Source organism: Parasteatoda tepidariorum, chromosome 7, assembly GCF_982258835.1.
Source record: "Parasteatoda tepidariorum strain Cologne lab strain chromosome 7, Ptep-v5.0, whole genome shotgun sequence".
NCBI classification, from domain to species: domain Eukaryota; kingdom Metazoa; phylum Arthropoda; class Arachnida; order Araneae; family Theridiidae; genus Parasteatoda; species Parasteatoda tepidariorum.
Genome location: NC_141761.1, coordinates 29,861,569 through 29,880,878, shown reverse-complemented (window position 1 = coordinate 29,880,878; position 19,310 = coordinate 29,861,569). Strand labels below are relative to the sequence as shown.

The 19,310-nt window shown below is 30.8% G+C and overlaps 2 protein-coding genes across 2 annotated transcripts in view; both read left to right on the top strand.

The window, feature by feature from the left end:
- Window positions 1-15,302, top strand: part of LOC107455668 (uncharacterized) — a 40,612-nt gene extending 25,310 nt beyond the window's left edge. The window contains exons 16-28 of the mRNA XM_087168726.1: window positions 2,173-2,293; window positions 2,537-2,715; window positions 5,220-5,412; window positions 5,496-5,540; window positions 7,544-7,647; window positions 8,793-8,899; window positions 10,461-10,615; window positions 11,424-11,504; window positions 11,622-11,694; window positions 12,882-13,039; window positions 14,269-14,315; window positions 14,390-14,464; window positions 15,163-15,302. Of these exons, the coding sequence (XP_087024852.1) occupies window positions 2,173-2,293; window positions 2,537-2,715; window positions 5,220-5,412; window positions 5,496-5,540; window positions 7,544-7,647; window positions 8,793-8,899; window positions 10,461-10,615; window positions 11,424-11,504; window positions 11,622-11,694; window positions 12,882-13,039; window positions 14,269-14,315; window positions 14,390-14,464; window positions 15,163-15,274 (1,450 nt within the window). The 3' untranslated portion in view covers window positions 15,275-15,302. The remainder of the gene's footprint in view (window positions 1-2,172; window positions 2,294-2,536; window positions 2,716-5,219; window positions 5,413-5,495; window positions 5,541-7,543; window positions 7,648-8,792; window positions 8,900-10,460; window positions 10,616-11,423; window positions 11,505-11,621; window positions 11,695-12,881; window positions 13,040-14,268; window positions 14,316-14,389; window positions 14,465-15,162) is intronic.
- A 2,911-nt stretch (window positions 15,303-18,213) lies between these two features.
- LOC147806975 (uncharacterized) lies at window positions 18,214-18,975 on the top strand. Its single transcript, XM_087168725.1, has one exon. The coding sequence runs from the start codon at window positions 18,214-18,216 to the stop codon at window positions 18,973-18,975; it is 762 nt and encodes a 253-aa protein (XP_087024851.1).
- Window positions 18,976-19,310: the final 335 nt, after the last annotated feature.

Below are 19,310 nucleotides of genomic sequence, written 5' to 3'. Positions count from 1 at the left end.
TACTTCTTATGCGACTTCCAACAAGGTTGCGTTAAACGTTTAACGCTACATTTTGACTCGCCGGGAAATCACGTGATAGGATCCAGTTTTCCCTCATTCATTTCCATATTGTTCTGGTTCTCACAAGCATAAAAATAATAAAAGTCATATAAGTATTGTTTTTCTATAAATATTTTTGAAGTTGTACTTCTTATGCGACTTCCAACAAGGAAGCGTTAAACGTTTAACGCTACATTTTTATTGGCCGGGAAATCACGTGGTGGGATCCAGTTTTCCCTCATTCATTTCCATATTGTTTTGGTTCTCAGTAACATAAAAATAATAAAAGTCATAAAACTTTTGTTTTTCTATAAATATTTTTTTTAGTTTATTTTGATACACATATAATTTATTAGGGAGCAGGAAAAAGAGTCGTTGAATAGAACTAGTGATTCTTCTACAATTAACGTCGCAGGTTACGAAGTTTAACTTCATCCGCGCGGAGGACCTCCACGCACTTTTTTTTCTTTTCTTTTTTTTTACCGTGTAAAGTAATAACGCATTAGTTTCACTGAAAATGTTATTCATGAAAGCAAATTTGCCCTTTATTAATTGTTTTAATTTATCCTTAGGAGATTCAAAATTACTATGATATTGATTAACAATAAGAATTGCAAAAACACTATATGAATCTTCTATATTACCCTGATATTGGAGTAGAGTTTAACAATGAGTACCGAGTATCAAATCAAAAAATTTAAGAGATTGTACTAAGATAGCTATCATAGTACGTAAATTATGTTACAGTTATGGGATGGTTAAAAAGAACTTAAACCCTGATAGTTAAAACATTTTTCGTTTAAAATATCGCCTTTTTATCTTCTGGCATATCCTATAGTTTACAGAAGCTGCAATTATCATTAATAAATAATATAAAGCGAATGAAAAATTTATTAATTATGAAGTCCACTATTAGCATATAGTATGTCTCCACATCATACCACCCACTAAGATTTATGTTAATCATTCCAGATCTGAAACGTAATCACAAATTTCATTTAGTTTTTTTTCTTTAAAAAAACACGCCTTTATATATTTAAACACCCAATAAATCTCCCTCGAATTTTATCGTGTGAATTATTCGTTCGATAGAAAATTATATGATTTTTATACTGTTTGACATAGATGTTAATACTCCACCGGGTAAAAAATATAAATTTTATAGGCTATCCGGATTTGGCCATGTAACAATTAAAATTTTTGCTGGGTACCTAGAACCAGTCGGGTAGAAAATTCAAATATCACCGGGTACTATGAACAGACAAAATTTTAAGAACCCGCTACATCTCTAATTGCTACCTATAACAATAAGAAACATAAAACAATCAAAATAGAGTTTATTTGTAGGCAGAAACTTTCGTGCATTCTGAACAATTATTAATAAAAGTTGTGCGGAAACATTTCTATTTCTTTCGTCTATTATTTTCAAATTTGAACATTTTTTTATAATTATGACTATCCTACACCCTTGTGCAAATTAATTGAAACAAACTCAATAAATTCAGAAAACTAAGAGAAAATGCTATTTTATTTAAATTTATAAAAACTCAAAAATTTTTAGTACATAATATGATCTCCACGACACTTTATTAACATTTGGACACGATTCGGCATGGATTCCACTAATTTTTTACAGTCATTTATAATATTTGTGTCCTTGTACCACACATGAATTAACGCCGTGATTAGCTTCTCCATAGTTGTACAGTCCATATTTAACAGGCGATTCTTGCATATGGCCCAGAGATTCTCAATTGGGTTGATATCCGGAGAGTTCCCTGGCCATTCCAATATCTCAATTTGATTCTCAGACATGAATTTCTTGACAATTTTGGACGTATGGCAAGGAGCTAAATCCTGTTGAAAAATCCCTGTTCCATCAGGGTATCGTTTCTTCAATTCTGGAACAACTTTTTTACCAAGAATAGTAATGTACCGCTCAGAACGCATCATACCGTCAATAGGCTGCAAAGGTCCAACCCCATTGTAACCGAAACAACCCCAAAACATCTTCTTTAAAAAACACGAAAAAAAAGTTTGTTTCAATTAATTTGCACAAGGGTGTATATTGATTGTAATCGTTGAAATGTACTTTGAATATTCTATTTATTACTTATTGACTTTATTTTTCAGAAATGCAGTTAACATTGCACCTATTCGTATAACTAAAAAAAAGCTGATTAAAAATACAACGAATCATTCTAGTCAAGTTGATGAAGATTCCATTGCATTCGAAGAAGAGAAGATAAAAATGGTAAAATTCCAAATGATTTTAGTAAATAGTATAGAAGTATAGATTCATAATATGAATAGATTCAGTATAGTATAGATTCAGAATATGAAAAGTATTACAATTTATAAAAAAGAAAATAATAAAACAAGTACAGGTAAAATTTTCAAAAAAATTTACCAATTAAAAACCCACTAAAATATATATGTATAACCTCGTTCGTAAAAAAAAAAAAAAGAATATATATATGTTGTTGTTTTTTTACAGGAAAAAGAATATTTTTTAGAAAAAGATGTGCCTTTGATCAACAAATTATCCCACAGATTCTTTTTTGGTCAGAAATTCATCAATAGTTTGAAAGATGACGCACAAAAATGTGCTATTCTGTTGGCCAGTGGAGAATATTATCAACATTTGGAGAAATTATTACCCATGCCAGTCATTAGGTAATTTATTACTTTTTCTATCTTTAATGTTGCCACCATAATCTTTACAGGAGCATAAACTAGAAAAAAATTAAAGAATTCTTCAAAATTTTCAAAAATGACCGATGATGTAAAAAAATAATAGAAATAAAACGAAAGTAGGTGTAGTAATATGGTTTGTTACGTTCTTATTAAGAAACTTCTTAAATTTCTTCCTAATTAGTTTCGAATGGTTTCAAAATTTGTCAACAGATGGCATTAGTTGGACAAACTATCGAGCAAAAACAAGCAAAATTATCAAGCTAAACAAAAACAGCAAACTATAAAGCAAAACAAGAACAAAATTCAGTTGCCGGTGAAGTGGTGGGACATGCAGAAAAACATTGATTTTTTACTATTCCCAATAAGTATTGCCATCTATTATCGATCTTAATAACTAATTTTGTAAGGAAAAATCCTAAGCAGAACGCAGCAAATCGTGTTCTTCCTTCTCCTTCTATCCTCACTTAATTTATTTTTCAAATCGTTCGTAATTTTTGAAACATCCGGCATAACAGTTATTTTTATTTAAAGTCAGAACTTCTAACAATAATCAAATTTGAGCAAATGGCGAAAATCTGTAAATTTTTGGACCAATTTATTCTACATACTATTTGTCCTATATGCGTGATCTAAAAATGAACTGTTTAAGTGATCTTCTTATTTAAAAGAAGTTGTCTTAATGTTCTTATTTTCTGTTGTCCGTGGTGACATTAATTTCTAATACAACAAGTTCTAATTTTCAACCTAATGCACTGAAAAACTTTTTCCTATAAAAAGCGTAAATATTATTAAAAATAAATACCATCTAAAATTTTTTTTTTAAATATTTACGTAAAACAATCTATTTAGGGAGATTTCGCAGTTTTACATATCATTCCGTACGAACCCTATGTAAGATTTTAAGAGGAGCATCTGAAGTGCACTGTTGTGCTCTGGACCCTTCCGTCTTTAGCAAGACTTTGCATTCACGTTAAATACTCGAACGAGTACACTTATATGCAAGTGGTGGTGCACTTTCCTATTTATTATTATATTTCCTATTTATTTTAACTTTGTACAATAGATTTCCTCTCTATTGTATATTTCCTATTTATTGTAACTCTGGATAATTCTGTAACACAGTTTTCGTTTATATCCAAAACAGAGACGGCGGCGCTTACGATTGTCTATTAGAGAGAGAGATTATTATGCCCCTGTTTTGGTAATTGCATGAGTAAATACTGTTATCAAGTATTGAAAATTTAAATGTAAGTAAACAGAGCTCTTTCTTAACAAAAAAGTTTCAGAATTATGGTTCGAAAGAACCAGATCTCATATGACAGTTGAGGATGGCAGAATACAAATATATACCTATTAAAAGAGTTTACACCGTCGCCATATTTACCTAACCAATCTCTGATGGATACCTAGTATTAATATGAAGAACTTAATTTTAAATTAACCTGTGTAATTGGAAAAACTTTGAAATTAAAATATAAACAATTATTAATATTTGTATGCATACGGTATCATTCTTTTTTCTCTATTCTGTTGCAAGGAAAAAAAAAAAAACTCTAACTCCTATGGAGGGAGCCTCAAGTTTGCATTCAAGTGCAAGGCCGAATGGGTGCTAAGCTCCCAGCGCGAACGCATATCAGCCTCGCCAACTTTTGAAACGACGTTTCACAGCCTCCTTTATGCTTGCTTTCTTATTAACAACAACAATCAATTAACAAGTAATAAGAATGAATAAAATTGTTATCTAAAAATTGTAACAAATAACAGTAGCATAGTGTTTGGAACAAAACCCCATTGAAAATTATGCATTACTTCATTAATGAGCTATGGTAAAGTAAGTAGGATGTAGATATAAAAAAAGTTTTCATTATTCATTTTTTGTAATTTAAACTTTTGCAATATATATAAAAGAGATCAGATAAACCCCCTCAAACAAACATTAAAACTACGCCACTGACAAATACATGTCTTTCTGTTCGCAGTTAAAGAAATAGATTAAAAAATAATAACTATTGTTTCTTGCAGACGATTTTCTTCTATAGGAAAACAAAAGTAAATTTTTTTAATCTAGCATTTGATTGGTTAAGAGCATGTCAGCTTAAAACGCGCCATTTTTAGTGGTCTAATCAAATCCAATGTTCTTGCAGCGTCATATAGTTGTTTTTTTTTTCAAGAACAAACGTTCTTCTTGTTTAACGAAATAGGTCGCCAAATCTAGGATTCCTGTAAGACTTCGATATTATAACCTTTTTAATACTGTGTTATATATCCTAAAAGATAGCATGAATTAAAGTTTTGACTGCCGTGTCTAACATTTAAAAGCTTTTAATTTGTTTTGAAAGCATATTTGTGAAAAATTGATAACGAAATAAAACGGAACTATATGTTGTCGCGGATGATTACTTATATCTTATACCACAATGGTCCTTTTTGCAACTTGCCATGGAGTATAAATACATTTAATTGTATATAAAACTTCTTTTCAGATCTTTACTGGAAGAAGCCTTGAAAATTATTTCGCAAGAATTGAAAATAAATAGTGACATATCAATAGAAAGCGTGATGAATATCCAAATCGTTCCTTCTCTGGTTCCTCAGCAAGAATTGTGTCAATCTAAATTGATATCAGCACATTCCAACCTAAATACTGATTATACTTATTGGATTGACTTCTTAACTGTGAGATATTTAAATTAATTTCAATAACGTTTTCTGGATTTAAAAATTTATTTGATAATTGATTTTTTTTTCTCTTTCTTTAGTATTTTCGAACAGATGGAAAACAACAGAAAACTCGAATTATGCTTGTAAGTCGACTTTGCAATTAGATATATTCATTAAAACAAGGTAGTCTTGCGGTAAAATAGTTCAGTCCATATTTTTAAAAAGATGATTGGGGGGAGGAAGATGGGCATGGTTAAAAAATGTTCTTAAAATATAATTAAAAATATAAAAAAAACGCAAGTGAACATGTCAAATAATAAGTCTATATTACCAATTTTTAAACTGAACTATATTATTAATTTTTTATTATTTATATTTAAACTTCATGTGAACTATATAATTTGTTTTTAAACTATATATGAACTATATTACTTGATTTTTAACTATATTATTAATTTTTTACCAGTTGACTATTTATGTTAAGACTCCTTTACCAGACTTTTGCTATACAAATCGAGGAATATAGGAAAAAATAAGTTAACACAGTCGTAATCATTTTTTATCTGTGCATTTGTGAAACCTATGAGTTATATTGTTAATTCTTGCAAAATTAATTGAATCGGATTAGCGGCTATTTTATGGTCTCTAATTTATTTAGAATGCCAATTTATTACATGAACATTTTGATTTTAATATTTGAAAAAGTCAAATGATTTTATAAATAAGTGCGGAAATTTAGATTTAAAAACTTATTGTGGTAATCTGTACGTTTAAAACTTTTTTTTCTGCCAAATCATTAAGTATGACGATTTTCAATAGAATTTTTATTATAAATAGCTTCCTATTGTACCTATATATTCTAAACTGATGCTTCTAAGCTAATTGAAATGTAACATTGAGAACATTCTTCTGAGCTTATCTTAAGTCCGGTTGACCCTCAAGCTATGACAACATACCATTAAGATTATGCCAACTTACTCTATATCTGGAGTAAATTGGTATCAATAAAGTGACTTTCTAAAAAATCTTTGCCAGTTATGAAGAGCTTCAAGACATGGAATTTTGTCCTCACTTTATTGTAAATCTGGACTGCTATCCTCTGTAGCGATCCCCTTGTCATCAAAAACTAAATATTATTCTCATCCTTCTCCAGTTATCTCTATTATTAGTAGGGGAGAGTGGGGTCAATTGTAACATTTTTTACTTAACTATTTTTAACTAACAAAAAATCCAATATATTATTAGTATTAATTGACAGACGAATAAAGTAGACTATCCTCTACTAGAAAATAAATATATACCTTATTTTAAATGTTATTATATTAGTTATTAACAATTTTTGACAGTCGTGCAGTTGTTACAATTGTCCCCACTTACGGGGTCAATTGTAACAGTTCATAAATTCAACTAAAACATAGTCAATTATACATATTATCATAGTTGTGATATATTTTTTTATTGATCAAAATAGTAGTGATATTTTAGGAGGAAAAATAGTAAAAATAATTATGAGCAGAGACCTAAAGGGTTAAACTTTTAACTTTAAGGGGTTAAAAATTTTAATTTATGCTGTGAAAGGTGACAAATAAAATAATGCACATGCAACATAATATGAATGATATAGGAAACTATTGGTGGTTCTTAAAGAGTTAAGTAATGGTTTGTAAACATAAGATTATTTATTTTCAGCTGTTACAATCGCCCCTTTACTTATTGTTACAAACGTCCCCATGACGCCATTTCAGCTTCATTTGTTAAAAACAATGCTAGTTAATTAACAAAACTAATTTTTTTTTATTGAAATGTTAATTAAGGTGTTAACTTACATATTCGGTTAATAATTTTTATTTGTTTAAATAAAATTACTTTGTTACAATATAATATTCTAATACCCAAAAAAGTACTTACGTAGCGTGAAAATATCTTTTGTGATGTAACTCTTTCAAAAGTACATAAAATCGGTTGCCAGCAGGTGTGTACATGTAGATTTATTAAATACACCTTGTGCGCCACCTAGGAATCAAATCTAGAACCCGACACTCGAAATTTTTACTCTGTTACAATCGTACCCTGTTACAATTGACCCCACTCTCCCCTACTCATAGTAAATTAATAAGATTTTTTAATACTATTATAATCTTTGCAGGAACCATCAATGAACTCTAGACTCTGCTTTGAGAGTGAAAATTTACGAATGATTTCTTTGTCATCTTGGAATATTGAACAAAATCAAGATTCTTCTTCTAACTGGTAAAATTTATAACTTCTTTTAGCAGGTCATTTTTGCTGTTAATGAAACAAATTATCATTTTAAGTTTTAGGCTAAAAAGAAATATTACTGATGTGTAGATTAAGTTTTTGAAAAATAAATATTAAATGTACTAGGGATCAGTAATTAAAGTTGGCATTGTGATTGAACTGTTAATTTTCATCAAATCGTGCTGTAAAGTTTTCGATTCGGATTGCTTACATTTGACAAGTTAAATTCGACGCAATCTTCATTTTTCTTATAAAAACCCTTAATACACTCAAATCAAGAATACAAGCAATCAAACATTATACTACTCCTAAAACATATAGGGTAAGATTGGGTAACAAGGAACCTAATTGAGGGGGAAATATAATTCAGACTAAATATATTTCAGAGGCGAGAAGATAGTATAAAAAAAAACAGTTTAATTATAACTAATTTGAAATTTTATAATTTGCCATGTAAAATTACATTATTTAAAATGATACAAAAAATTGTATACCTTATAATTTAAGTTTTTCGTTTATTATTAAATAAAATAATAAAAAATAACAAATATTTACTCAAATATTTTGTGCAATAGAATATCTTTAGATAAACAAATTTTATAATTGTGTGCAAAAATGCTTCAATTTAGTTAAGAAGTTCTCGAGAAACATGCGTAAAAGGTTAAATTAATATTAAAAGATCCAAACTTTGGACTGCTCTCCTGACCTAACTATTAGCACCACTTTTCCCAGATTGCGAATGTTTTTTGGGTTAAAAATCCGAATCCGTCGAAAAGAAAGGCGTGTTTATTCACAAAAAGTACGTTTTTGTGTCTGATTTCGTAATTTAAAATATCGGTTGCACTAAGCATACTTGGGGAGAGTCTTTTGAACCTTTAAGATTGAGTTCTAGAACGTAAAGATCCGATCATTAGATCAAAAGTTAGTCAGGGTGGTCCGTTTTTAATTTTGTGCACTATACACTGAGCAAAATAATAATAATAATAAAAATTAACACCTGGAATAAATTTTGATTTAATGATCGGATTTCTATATACTACATACTTATCCGATCACTTGAATATAAATTATTCAAAGTGATGTCTTTTGTTTCTTCTTCTGTATTTACTTGGACTTTCTCTCTTGCTTTTCTTTAGGGCAAGTTTGCACGAAAATATTCCGGTACCATATTTTTCGTCTAATATCAGAGGGATTGTTATAAATTTCCTTGTAGCAGATGAGGTGCAATCCTTTATCGAAAAAGGTATGAGAATTTTCTTGTTCTTATACTGACTTACTTTGAATATGGGGTTCTGGCAATTTAATAAACGCTGTTTCACATAGTATACATAGTATGTCAGTATTTATTTTTAAAAAATAAGTACCAGTGGTATTATGAGAATTTTTTTTATTGGCCTTTAGTGAACTCTATCTCATTTTTTTTTTCACAATGCTTCAATTATTTCGCTTTCGAGTCTGTAAGGATGAAATCTAGCTATCAAATTTCACTTTGCAGCTAGCTAGAGCACTCAAATATCTTCTAGAGCTCTGTGCTTCTTAACAACGCATATTTCTATCTTTTTCAGACCGTTTCTAGTATAATTTATATTGCCATGTTATCGATAATATAAATTTATTGATAGTCAATATTTTGGCATTGTTTCAATAAACTTTTGCTGTAATTTTGCCGATCTATATAGCTTTGATTTTCTACTGAGAGAGAAAATAATGAATATATATTTAAACACCATAAATCAATGCTTTAATCCCAGAACCAAGTCAAAAAATTATTTCCTTTATTTAACTGATAAAGAAGCTTAGAAAGCTTTTACTAGAAGTTTAAAATTGACCACAATAAGCCAAATCGATGGTACTTTAATGCTCATTAAATGTTGATATAAATGAAAATTTGTCGAACACCTATAGCAACGTATCTACTACTAGGTTGCGCGATTTCCTCAATCTCTACACTTTCGTGTTATCATGGTTACGGCAAATCTTCCGTTTTATCTACTGCGGTAAGTTTCAAAAGAAATTGGAATATGATTACAAAAGGGGAAAACAAGATTTGCCGTATCCATGGAAACGGAGAACGAGAAAGCATGGTGAAAAAATCGTATCCCTAATTAATGAACACTTTAATGCTTGTTAAAATTTTATGTGGATATAATTTTGTCAAAAATCAATAGCAAGGCATCTACTGCAATACACTACTCTTTGCATAACTTTTCTCAAAGATACACGATTTCCACACTTTCTCTCTCTCTCTCTCTCTCTCTGTTATCATGGTTGCTGAAAATCTTGTTTTTTTCCCATGGTATTACGTTTCAGTCAGAATTGGAATATACTTATGTGGGGGAAAAAAAGCTAGATTAGCCGAAAACATGGTTTGATTTGATTTCTTCATTTACGTCGCACCTGCACAATGGACTACTGGCGACGGTCTGGGAAACATCCCCGAGGATGATCCGAAGACATGTCATCACAATTTTGATCCTCCGCCGACGACCTGCACGCGAAGTCGAGCACTTTACGGTAGAACAGTTTAACAAGGACCAATACCGCACACCCTCGGTCTCTACGCACACTGATCCAAGTGGTCACCCACCCGCGCACTGGCCGCAGCCAGTGATGCTTGACTTCGGTGATCTACTGGGAACCGTGTCTTAACGATCAGTCCACTGCGGGACTCCGAAAACAGGGAAACGAAAGAGGGGAAGAGTAGAGAGTGGACTAATCATGTAACCTTGAGGTGCACATTCCATTTATAAAGAGCATAAGTATGATAAGTAAAATAATTAATTCGATGATTTTTTTTACTCCAGGTAATGTAATTCACTTAAAAGGCAAAAGTGGTCCGATTGAACTAAAAATTTCTTTACAATCACCGACTAAAGCTACAAGATGTTTCGAATCAACAGAAATCATTTTGGCTGAAAAATACGGTGCATATTCATACAGAGATGAAGCAAGCAATAAGGTAATTGTTTACATTTTGAAAATCTTAGCATGGTTTTTAAAGAGCATTTTTTATTGTTGAAATCAATCTTGTCAGATTAAATCATTGGATACTTGTTAGTATTAAATCATCAAATACGTTTATCGTGAATTCTTCGTGAATTTAGAGTCAAAAATCATTCAAAATCTATTATTTAATTATAGGTTTAAAACTTGCGTTAGAATGGAAAAGATGGATTGAGATGGGAGATTTTTTAGCTATGAATAGCATACATCGTCACTAAGTCAACCAATAATAAGACGGCAATTGATTATGAAAATGATTGTTGATATAGCAATAAAAGAAGTTTCATATAAAAGTATATGACGTAATATTAAAAAAACATATGAATTTCTAAATCGATTTCTTTTTAAATTTAGTATTTATCTTTTTGAAGTAATTTCTTTTTTAAGTAGACATTGAAAAGTAGACGCGAGTAATGACATTGTAGCTTTTAATTATTAGCCGTAAGGAGCGGGCATTGTAGCTTTTAATTACTAGCCTTAGAGAGCAATCATTTACCTAGCAAATGCAAAAATAAAATATCAGTTTCCGGCTGATCCACTATATTAGTGATCAGCTGGTCCACTTTTTTTAGAAGAGTAAAACTTCAAATAATATCTCGATATTTGAAATCGAAAAAAAAAAACTTTTTCTTTTGAAAAAATACGTGTTGCAGTAAAATATGTATTTATGAAAAAGGCTTTATGGTTTAATGCAACCTATTCTAACATTGACAAAATAATTACGTTAATTAGCCTACTAATCATTTTTTCTTTTTGTATTTAAGGATCTTTTGGTAAAACTGCATTCCATCTTCATTGCTTGCGACAACATGGAAACAGGATTTTGGATAGCCAAAATAAGTCAAGTATAAAAAAAAGTTTTGTTTAAAAAAAATTACTCATAACCTTTTTCTGTTTTTTTTTCTTCTTTTTTTTTGTAGACCGATAAAAATATTTTATTCTAATAAATAGTGTTTTTTTAGACTCATCCACGAATTTCAAGAGAATATGTTTTGCAATTCTATGTACTGGATTTGTCCGATCACGCTAATGTGGGTAAGAGTTATTTACAACGTTAATTGTTTACTTTCTTTTTCTTACCCCCTTCTTAGATATTAATTTAAATTTTTCGGCAAAATTTTTATGAAAGGAAATTTATATATATATATATATATATATATATATATATATATATATATATATATATATATATATATATATATATACACACAAATAAGCTGCTTTTGGATGATTGACCGAGTATAGACAATGGAAATTTTTTTTTAAATGCATAAATTTTGAAATTTCTCAGCGTATTCCTGGGCTCACGTTGGATATGACGAAATAATTCGTCATATAAACTAAACTAAACTCAGTGGCGCGACAGTCCATAGAGGGCCAAGGCCTACTGTGCCCATCTCAGTTTTCTTGACCTTGGTCTCTGGGCTGCAGGAGCAGACGTTCCAGTCAGGTGGTCAGCCGAACGCGGAACCCCCAGTGTTTAATTCCCAAGCATGCTTGGTACTCATTTATCGACCCACTGAAGGGATGGAAGGCTGAGTCAACCTTGCCCGGCCCGAATATCGAACCAGGGACCTGTGGCACGACAGCGCGAAGCGCTACCGCTCAGCCACCTGGGGTCAATTCGTCATATATGAATTACTATTGCAATGGACATTACGACATTGTCATGGAAATCAATTGAGGTTGTGATGATACTGCTAACTTTACAACTACAATAGTCTTATATAATTTCTAAAACTCATAAAATAATGTGGATACTAATTATTGAGATATAAAAATTAGTATTAGAGTGTTAACTTTCGATATCTACTCCGTGACATCAGAGGGCAAAGGGTTAAACAATTTAAGTCAATAACAAAAGTATTTATAGATTTACTTTAAAGTGTCGAAGTTAATTTCATTGCTATAAATATTATGTACTAAAATATTTTTTTTTGAATTAATATTTGTATTATTGTGAATATAAATACTAAAATTAGTATTAATTGATATGAAGAAGAGCATGTTTTTAAAATTGTAATTTGCTATTTGTCTTAAAATTAGTAAAAATTAGTTAGTAATTTTGAAAATTCTTACTGATTTTCATAAACATTTTTTTTTATAAAAACAAAATATTCCCAAAATTTCCATTCTCCTTTCTCTGTGTTTTGATTAAAGTAAAAATGAAAATTGTGTCAAATTTCCATTATTGTATAATTTTATACCACTTTATATTATAGATGCACTGTCAAAAGATATTGGCTCGCTTTGGAGCTTGAAACATTTTGCATTTATTACAAAAAACGACTCGTATAACTTTTACTCCGATAAAGTCAGACAAAGTTCCAATTTTATTCGTCAGAGGGATTCAAAGAAAAAGAAAAATATTTCCAGACAGGTATGAGCAAAAAACTTCATTTACATCCATTTTTGGTTTTAAAAAAATTTATAAGAAAAATTGATGCTGAAAAATTTCCCTAAATATTGTTGATCTACCATCGTCTCTTGAATAAAAAATGATTCAGATTTTAGTTTTACTGAAATAAAGTTGTTATATGTTGTAGTTGAACCCTTTACAACTCAAATCAATAACTTCCAAAACAACATTCGTAAACTTGAGATATTTACAAAATAGAGTTATTCGAATTATGCCGTGTGTGCCATTACTTTCCACCCATATTCTGTATTTACAATAGTGTAATTATAATTACATAGTTTGTTTTTTGTGGTTTTTAACCAAACATGACATGACAAACAACATCACTTTATCAGACAAACTCTATTTTTTAAACAAAAGTGCTTCTTGTAATAATTATAACTGAATTGCGGAACATATTTCTTCTTAATTACTTAATTATTCATTGTGGAATAGTCACTTTATTATTTCTGTCATCAATTACTTCAACGAATGAGTTGCATATTAGTTTTGTAGTTATCAAGGGTGGGATTATATACAATCTATATAGTTTACATAGTTCTAAAACTAAGTAAACAAAATATCCTGTTTTTAACCATATATGACAACTTATATTTTGAAGAAAAATGCTTGAGTTGTAATAGCGATTAACCGCTGAATTACAAAACTAAAATCACCTTGTACTGAAAAAACTTCATTTGCGCAAATACAATTTATTATAAATTTATGTTATCAATAAATACTATAATGAATGAGGTCAAGATTATCTTAATTGTTATCAAGCTTTTGAATAGAACAATATTGTGTGAAACATAATAGTTTAATTACATAATTAATTTGCATAGTTTTTCATATTATTCATTAAATTAAGTAAAAAAATTATCTTGCGCAGCTTTCGACGAATATTTCTCAAATTTTATAGCAATAATTTTCTAATCAATTTCAAATTGATCCAAAAGTTTTGCTTCATTTTATTGAATATTTTCAAAGTCATAGCAAAAAAATTTGAGACAAAAAAATTCTTTTTTTTTAATATAAAAATGTCCGTATTTCCATAAATATTTGAGCTAGGCTTACGAAATTTTGTGCAGTTATTGAATATAATAATCAAAAAAGTAGTTCAATTACTTCAAATTCATTACTATTTGTGAATTTAATCAAATTTTGAATATTACTTCCACTTTCATTAATGAATTTTTTATTGCAATTAGGAAAAGATATTAGAGTTAGAAATTTCACCAAGCTTCAACAGAAGAAGGTAATTTTTATTATGATAAAATTAACAGAACAATGCTAATTTTTCACTGATGTTCCTGCACTTCTTTATTTTAGTGATAAGACATATCTTTTCATTTGTGGAGGTGGTCTGATCAGTAGTTTTGCTGTTTTCTTGACAGTCATAGTATTGTAAGTTCCACTTTCAGTTTTTTATCTCTTGGTAACCAACTTAACATTTAAGAACATAAAATAAAAATGTTAAAGGGTATAAATGTTTAAAAGAATTAACTATGTGAATAAAACATTTGAAAATTTTGCATCTCCTTTGCAGTTCTTTAATTGGGTACTTGCACTTCAAGAAGATCACGGATACCCACACATGTGACCTAAGGTGTCAGATCGTTTATAAGCGAAATGGTGTGTTAAAGTTGAGCTAAGTTTCTCCACATAAATTAGAATGTTACTTAACGTAAAATTAGTGAAATACAGTGCCGCATCGCAGTTTTTATTTTCGTAACTAAAAATCCTGCGAGAATTTTTGCCAAAAAGTAAGATGAATGATTTATCCCAAAAATATCCAAAATCAAAATATTTTTAAAGAAACGAGATTCAAGAATGTCGCAGCCATAAAGAAAACCCCAACGTCAGAATTTAAAAAAATTCTGAAAGAGAACTTAAAAGTTGTTTCTGAAACTTCGCTCTCCGAGTACATTATAGTAAGTAGAATGGTAAAGGTTATTTCATAGCACATTAAATAGTATGCAATTCACATAATATTTTCGGGAGTTAATTAAATAAATATAGGAAAATAATAGCCGCCTCTTGTACACGGAACAAAGCTTTTAATATATCTTACACTTTAATGTCATTTAATTTTTTTTTTGTAGATTCTGTGGCTGGAATTATCGTTTTCATCCAAAGATGGTTCTCTGTTTTGTATCGTTGCTCTGTTTAATCACTGGATTTCAAATAGTTATCATTGTATCAGTTTGTAATTAAATAAAAAAAAACATTTGAAGGACAATAAACCACTGAATCTATCCATAACTTATTTACATTCAAATTTGAGCCAGTTAAGACACTTGAAAAATTAAGTTAAGCCAGTTAAAACACTTTAAACTGTTTAAAGTTATTTTCCAAGACACATTAGAGAAAGAAATATCTTTTATGTACAAAGTGCAGCAGTGAATCAGGAACTTAATATACACAAGGATTACATACAGTGAACTTTACACACACAAGGATGCAAAGTAAACATAAAAGCATTTAATTCTATGAACTGCCTTTATTTTTCAAAAATAACATATTTTTTATGCCCACTATGCCTTACCGAATACGTACGTATGGATTGAGTCACTCAGAAAGAAGTGCAGGTCTATACGGCAGTCAAACATTATGCCGGTACAGAGCGACGTCCACAGTGATTCACTTCCAAAATGGTGCAAGGGCAGTACCATACATTACTCTCTATACCATGAACAGGCCAAAAATAATAGTTCAGACTGAACAGGAAGGCTGAATTTGCCCTGCTCAGACAGGCTCTCTTCTATGATCTGTAAGGAACATTGACTTCTAGGGCTAGCTTATTGAAGTTCTATATGAGATCGTTCACTACCGATACCCAGTTAGTTTATATAAATGGCGCACGTGGCTGGGCTTTTCAAGGAATTTCTTAATACTTAGGATAGGATAAGTGAATGAGATCATACCTAAACTGCATGTTTGCAGCATGCTGTTCTCCTAGAAACCTTCCAGGAATAAGTGTTTATTAGAGGATAATTTATCGTCCCAAAATTTTATAAAAATTTGCATAAGAGTAGTAAGCGTAAGAGGTCCTTGTGAGACCTTCATTGCTGTTAAGGAGGGTCATATCCCATATTAAACCGTTCACAAGTGTCATGTTGCTACATTATTTTCGAACTATCTAGATGTGATGTCTTTAAATTCATAATATTGAGTACCATTACCTTATATTATTATCGTTCTTGTCAAACTTATGTTTATCTTGATTTATGTTTCGCTTGATTGGGCTCACTATTTCTTGGTTTTTTTTCTAAACATAAGTGTTTTCAATAAAATTAATATTACGTTGTTTCGTTTTGCAATTTTTGTTACACTAAAGATTTCTTTATTTTGTATAGATTCTAAACTGTGACAAATATGACTAATTTAAATTCTCTTTATTTAAATTATATTTGCTGCCATTTCATTATGTTTGAATTAGACATTCTTAACAATACATAGTGTGATAATGTTTTTAAAAAATATTCAAAATTGGGAAACTTCATCTCTTTTTAACTGAAATCGCCTTCGGAAGACACGATGCAGTTTGTTCACACATTGAATATTTCAAACTTTTGTTACTGATATTTTTTGGAAAATCCTTAAAAGCTATCGAAAACAAACATAAAACAAACCTGAGGTTTATGTGCTGAGATATATGTATAGAATATAATTAGAGTAATGCATAGAAATAAGCCACAATGGGGCAGTAGTTAAGAGGACACTATACCATAAAAGAAACTTTTTATCACAAATTCTCTTTCACCTCTAAAAAAAATTTATAATTTGAAGTGTAGAAAAAGTGAGTTCAAGCAAAAGGTGAGTAAGCCATGAAGTTTAAAACACTGAAAAGAAATTTTCAAAATATCAAAATGAATACAAAATATGAGAGAATAATTGAGGATTACGTAATGAGGAAGTTTTCGTCCAATAATTCGTTAGAATTTTGATTTTTTTCTTCAGCAGTTGGAACTTCATTGGTTTGCTCTAGGTTTGTCTGAATTCACTTTTTCTATACTTTAAATTTTAAATTAGTTATAGAGGTGAAAGAAAATTTGTGTTACGAAATTTCTCCTCTTCCTCTTAAGGCTGTCATTGTGAAGGATCAGGATTTTGCTCTCGTTGGGTGGTTTGATAGCAGCCAATCTTCAGATGATGGGGCTAATAAAGGCACCCTGAGCGCAATGCTTGCCAATGCTGTTGGTTTCCATAGTGAGGAGACTTATCCTCCATGTCCCTATGACTGACAAACTGACTGTTGCTGGAATGCTTTACATTTTTCGGATATAGAATATAGTATGTGCAGTTAAACCTCGCGTTACGGACACTCCTACAATACGGACGTATTTTTAATTCTCCGTGAATCTTCTATGAATAAACCATTATGTACATTCTCCGCAAAGCGGACACTCTCGTAACCGGACGTCGACAGTCATTTTTGCTCTGAAAGGGTATTTTTTTTTATCTCTTTAAACCGGACACCATTTTTCTAAATATGAAAAAAAAAAAACTTTTTCTGTTTTAAATTCCAAGAAAAAAATATGCTACTTTAAACTATTTTTAAAGCGTATAATTTTTTTGCCTTTTACATAACTAAAAATATTGTTAAGTTATTTCACTACTAAAGAATCATGTCACTTTACCTTATCTTTGCAAAGCAAGGAGACAAAATTATACTGCTCGCGTGAAATAATTCGGACTGCAGCATCTCTTCATCTGGAAGACACAGAATATGAAACCCCACAAGCTGAAATGACGACTTAAATGCTCTCAATGCTTCTGTGGTGATAGGTTCGCCGCTCATCGTAAAATAAAGTTTATTTCATATTGTTATCTGTTTGTCTTTAATCAATTGTGTTTTTACTTATTTTTGAAGTGAACTGAAATAAGAGTTCTGACGTCATCATATTAGAATTGTATAAATACCAGCACGCACATGACAGCCTGTCAGTATTTCTCTCATCACCTGCTGTGATGATGTTTCTTGTAAATCAAACCAACTTGTATATAAATGTAAATATGTTTAATAAATATTAGTATCTCAAAGGAGCTATCTTCGCTTACCTCAATGGTGACCCGGATGTCTGACGATACAAGTAACTTTTATTTTTGATCTTTCCTGTGTTTGGTTCTTGGATTAATAGGAAACTGCAACTATGGCGGAATCATCTGCAGTAAAAATTCCCATGTTCAATATCTCTGATCCACACCTGTGGTTCCACATGGTCGAAGCAACTTTCCAGCTTGCGACACCGAAGCCGATTACAGAGAGCAAAACAAAGTTTAACTACTGCCTCGCCCATCTTCCTCCTGAAGTAGCCGCAGTTGTAAGGGACGTCATTATAACTCCTGACGCAGAAGATCCTTTCAAAAAGCTGAAAGAAGAAATTATTGCACGCTGCGGGGAAACAAAGTCCCAGGAAATTCGACGTTTACTTTCCGGAGAGCAACTAGGAGACAGAAAGCCTAGTGAACTCTTGCGCACTATGCAGAGAAGAGCTGAATCCCACGAAATCTCAGATGCCCTACTTTTGGAACTATTTTTAAATCTGCTACCGCAACATGTTCAGTCGATATTGGCCGCAATCCCTTCACTAAATTCAACAAGAGCTGCTGAAATCGCTGATAAAGTAATGAAAGTGTCAACTTCAAGTGAAGTTAGTGAAGTTTCTTCAAACCAACAATGCACCTTTGAGCTTTTAGAAGAAGTTAAAGCACTACGAAAAGAAGTAGCTGCATTGCGGACACGCAGTAGGTCTCGCAACCGGAATTATGCACAGTTTCGTAATCGTCAAAGCCAATCCTCATCTCCACATCGAAACTCCAAAATGTGCTTCTATCATCGGAAATTTAAATCGGATGCTAGAAAGTGTGTCAAACCCTGCATCTACCAGAAAAACCAAGAAAGGCAAGAGTAAGTGCGACTAACATCTTGCCTCCAACAAATTGTCGCCTTTTTGTTAGAGACAGACAATCCAACAAGCAATTTCTAGTGGATACCGGAAGTGACTGCTCTATTATTCCAGCAAATAAAAAAGAAAAAACTCTTTCTCCGATACAAACTTTTAAAGCTGCGAACAAAACCATCATAAAAGTATACGGTAAGAAATTGTTAACTTTAGACTTCGGTCTTAGACGAAAGTTTAATTTTCCATTTTATATTTGTGATATAACTAATCATATTATAGGTGCAGATTTTTTATACTATTTTAATCTTAAACCTAATATTAGAAAACGTTGCTTAAATGATATT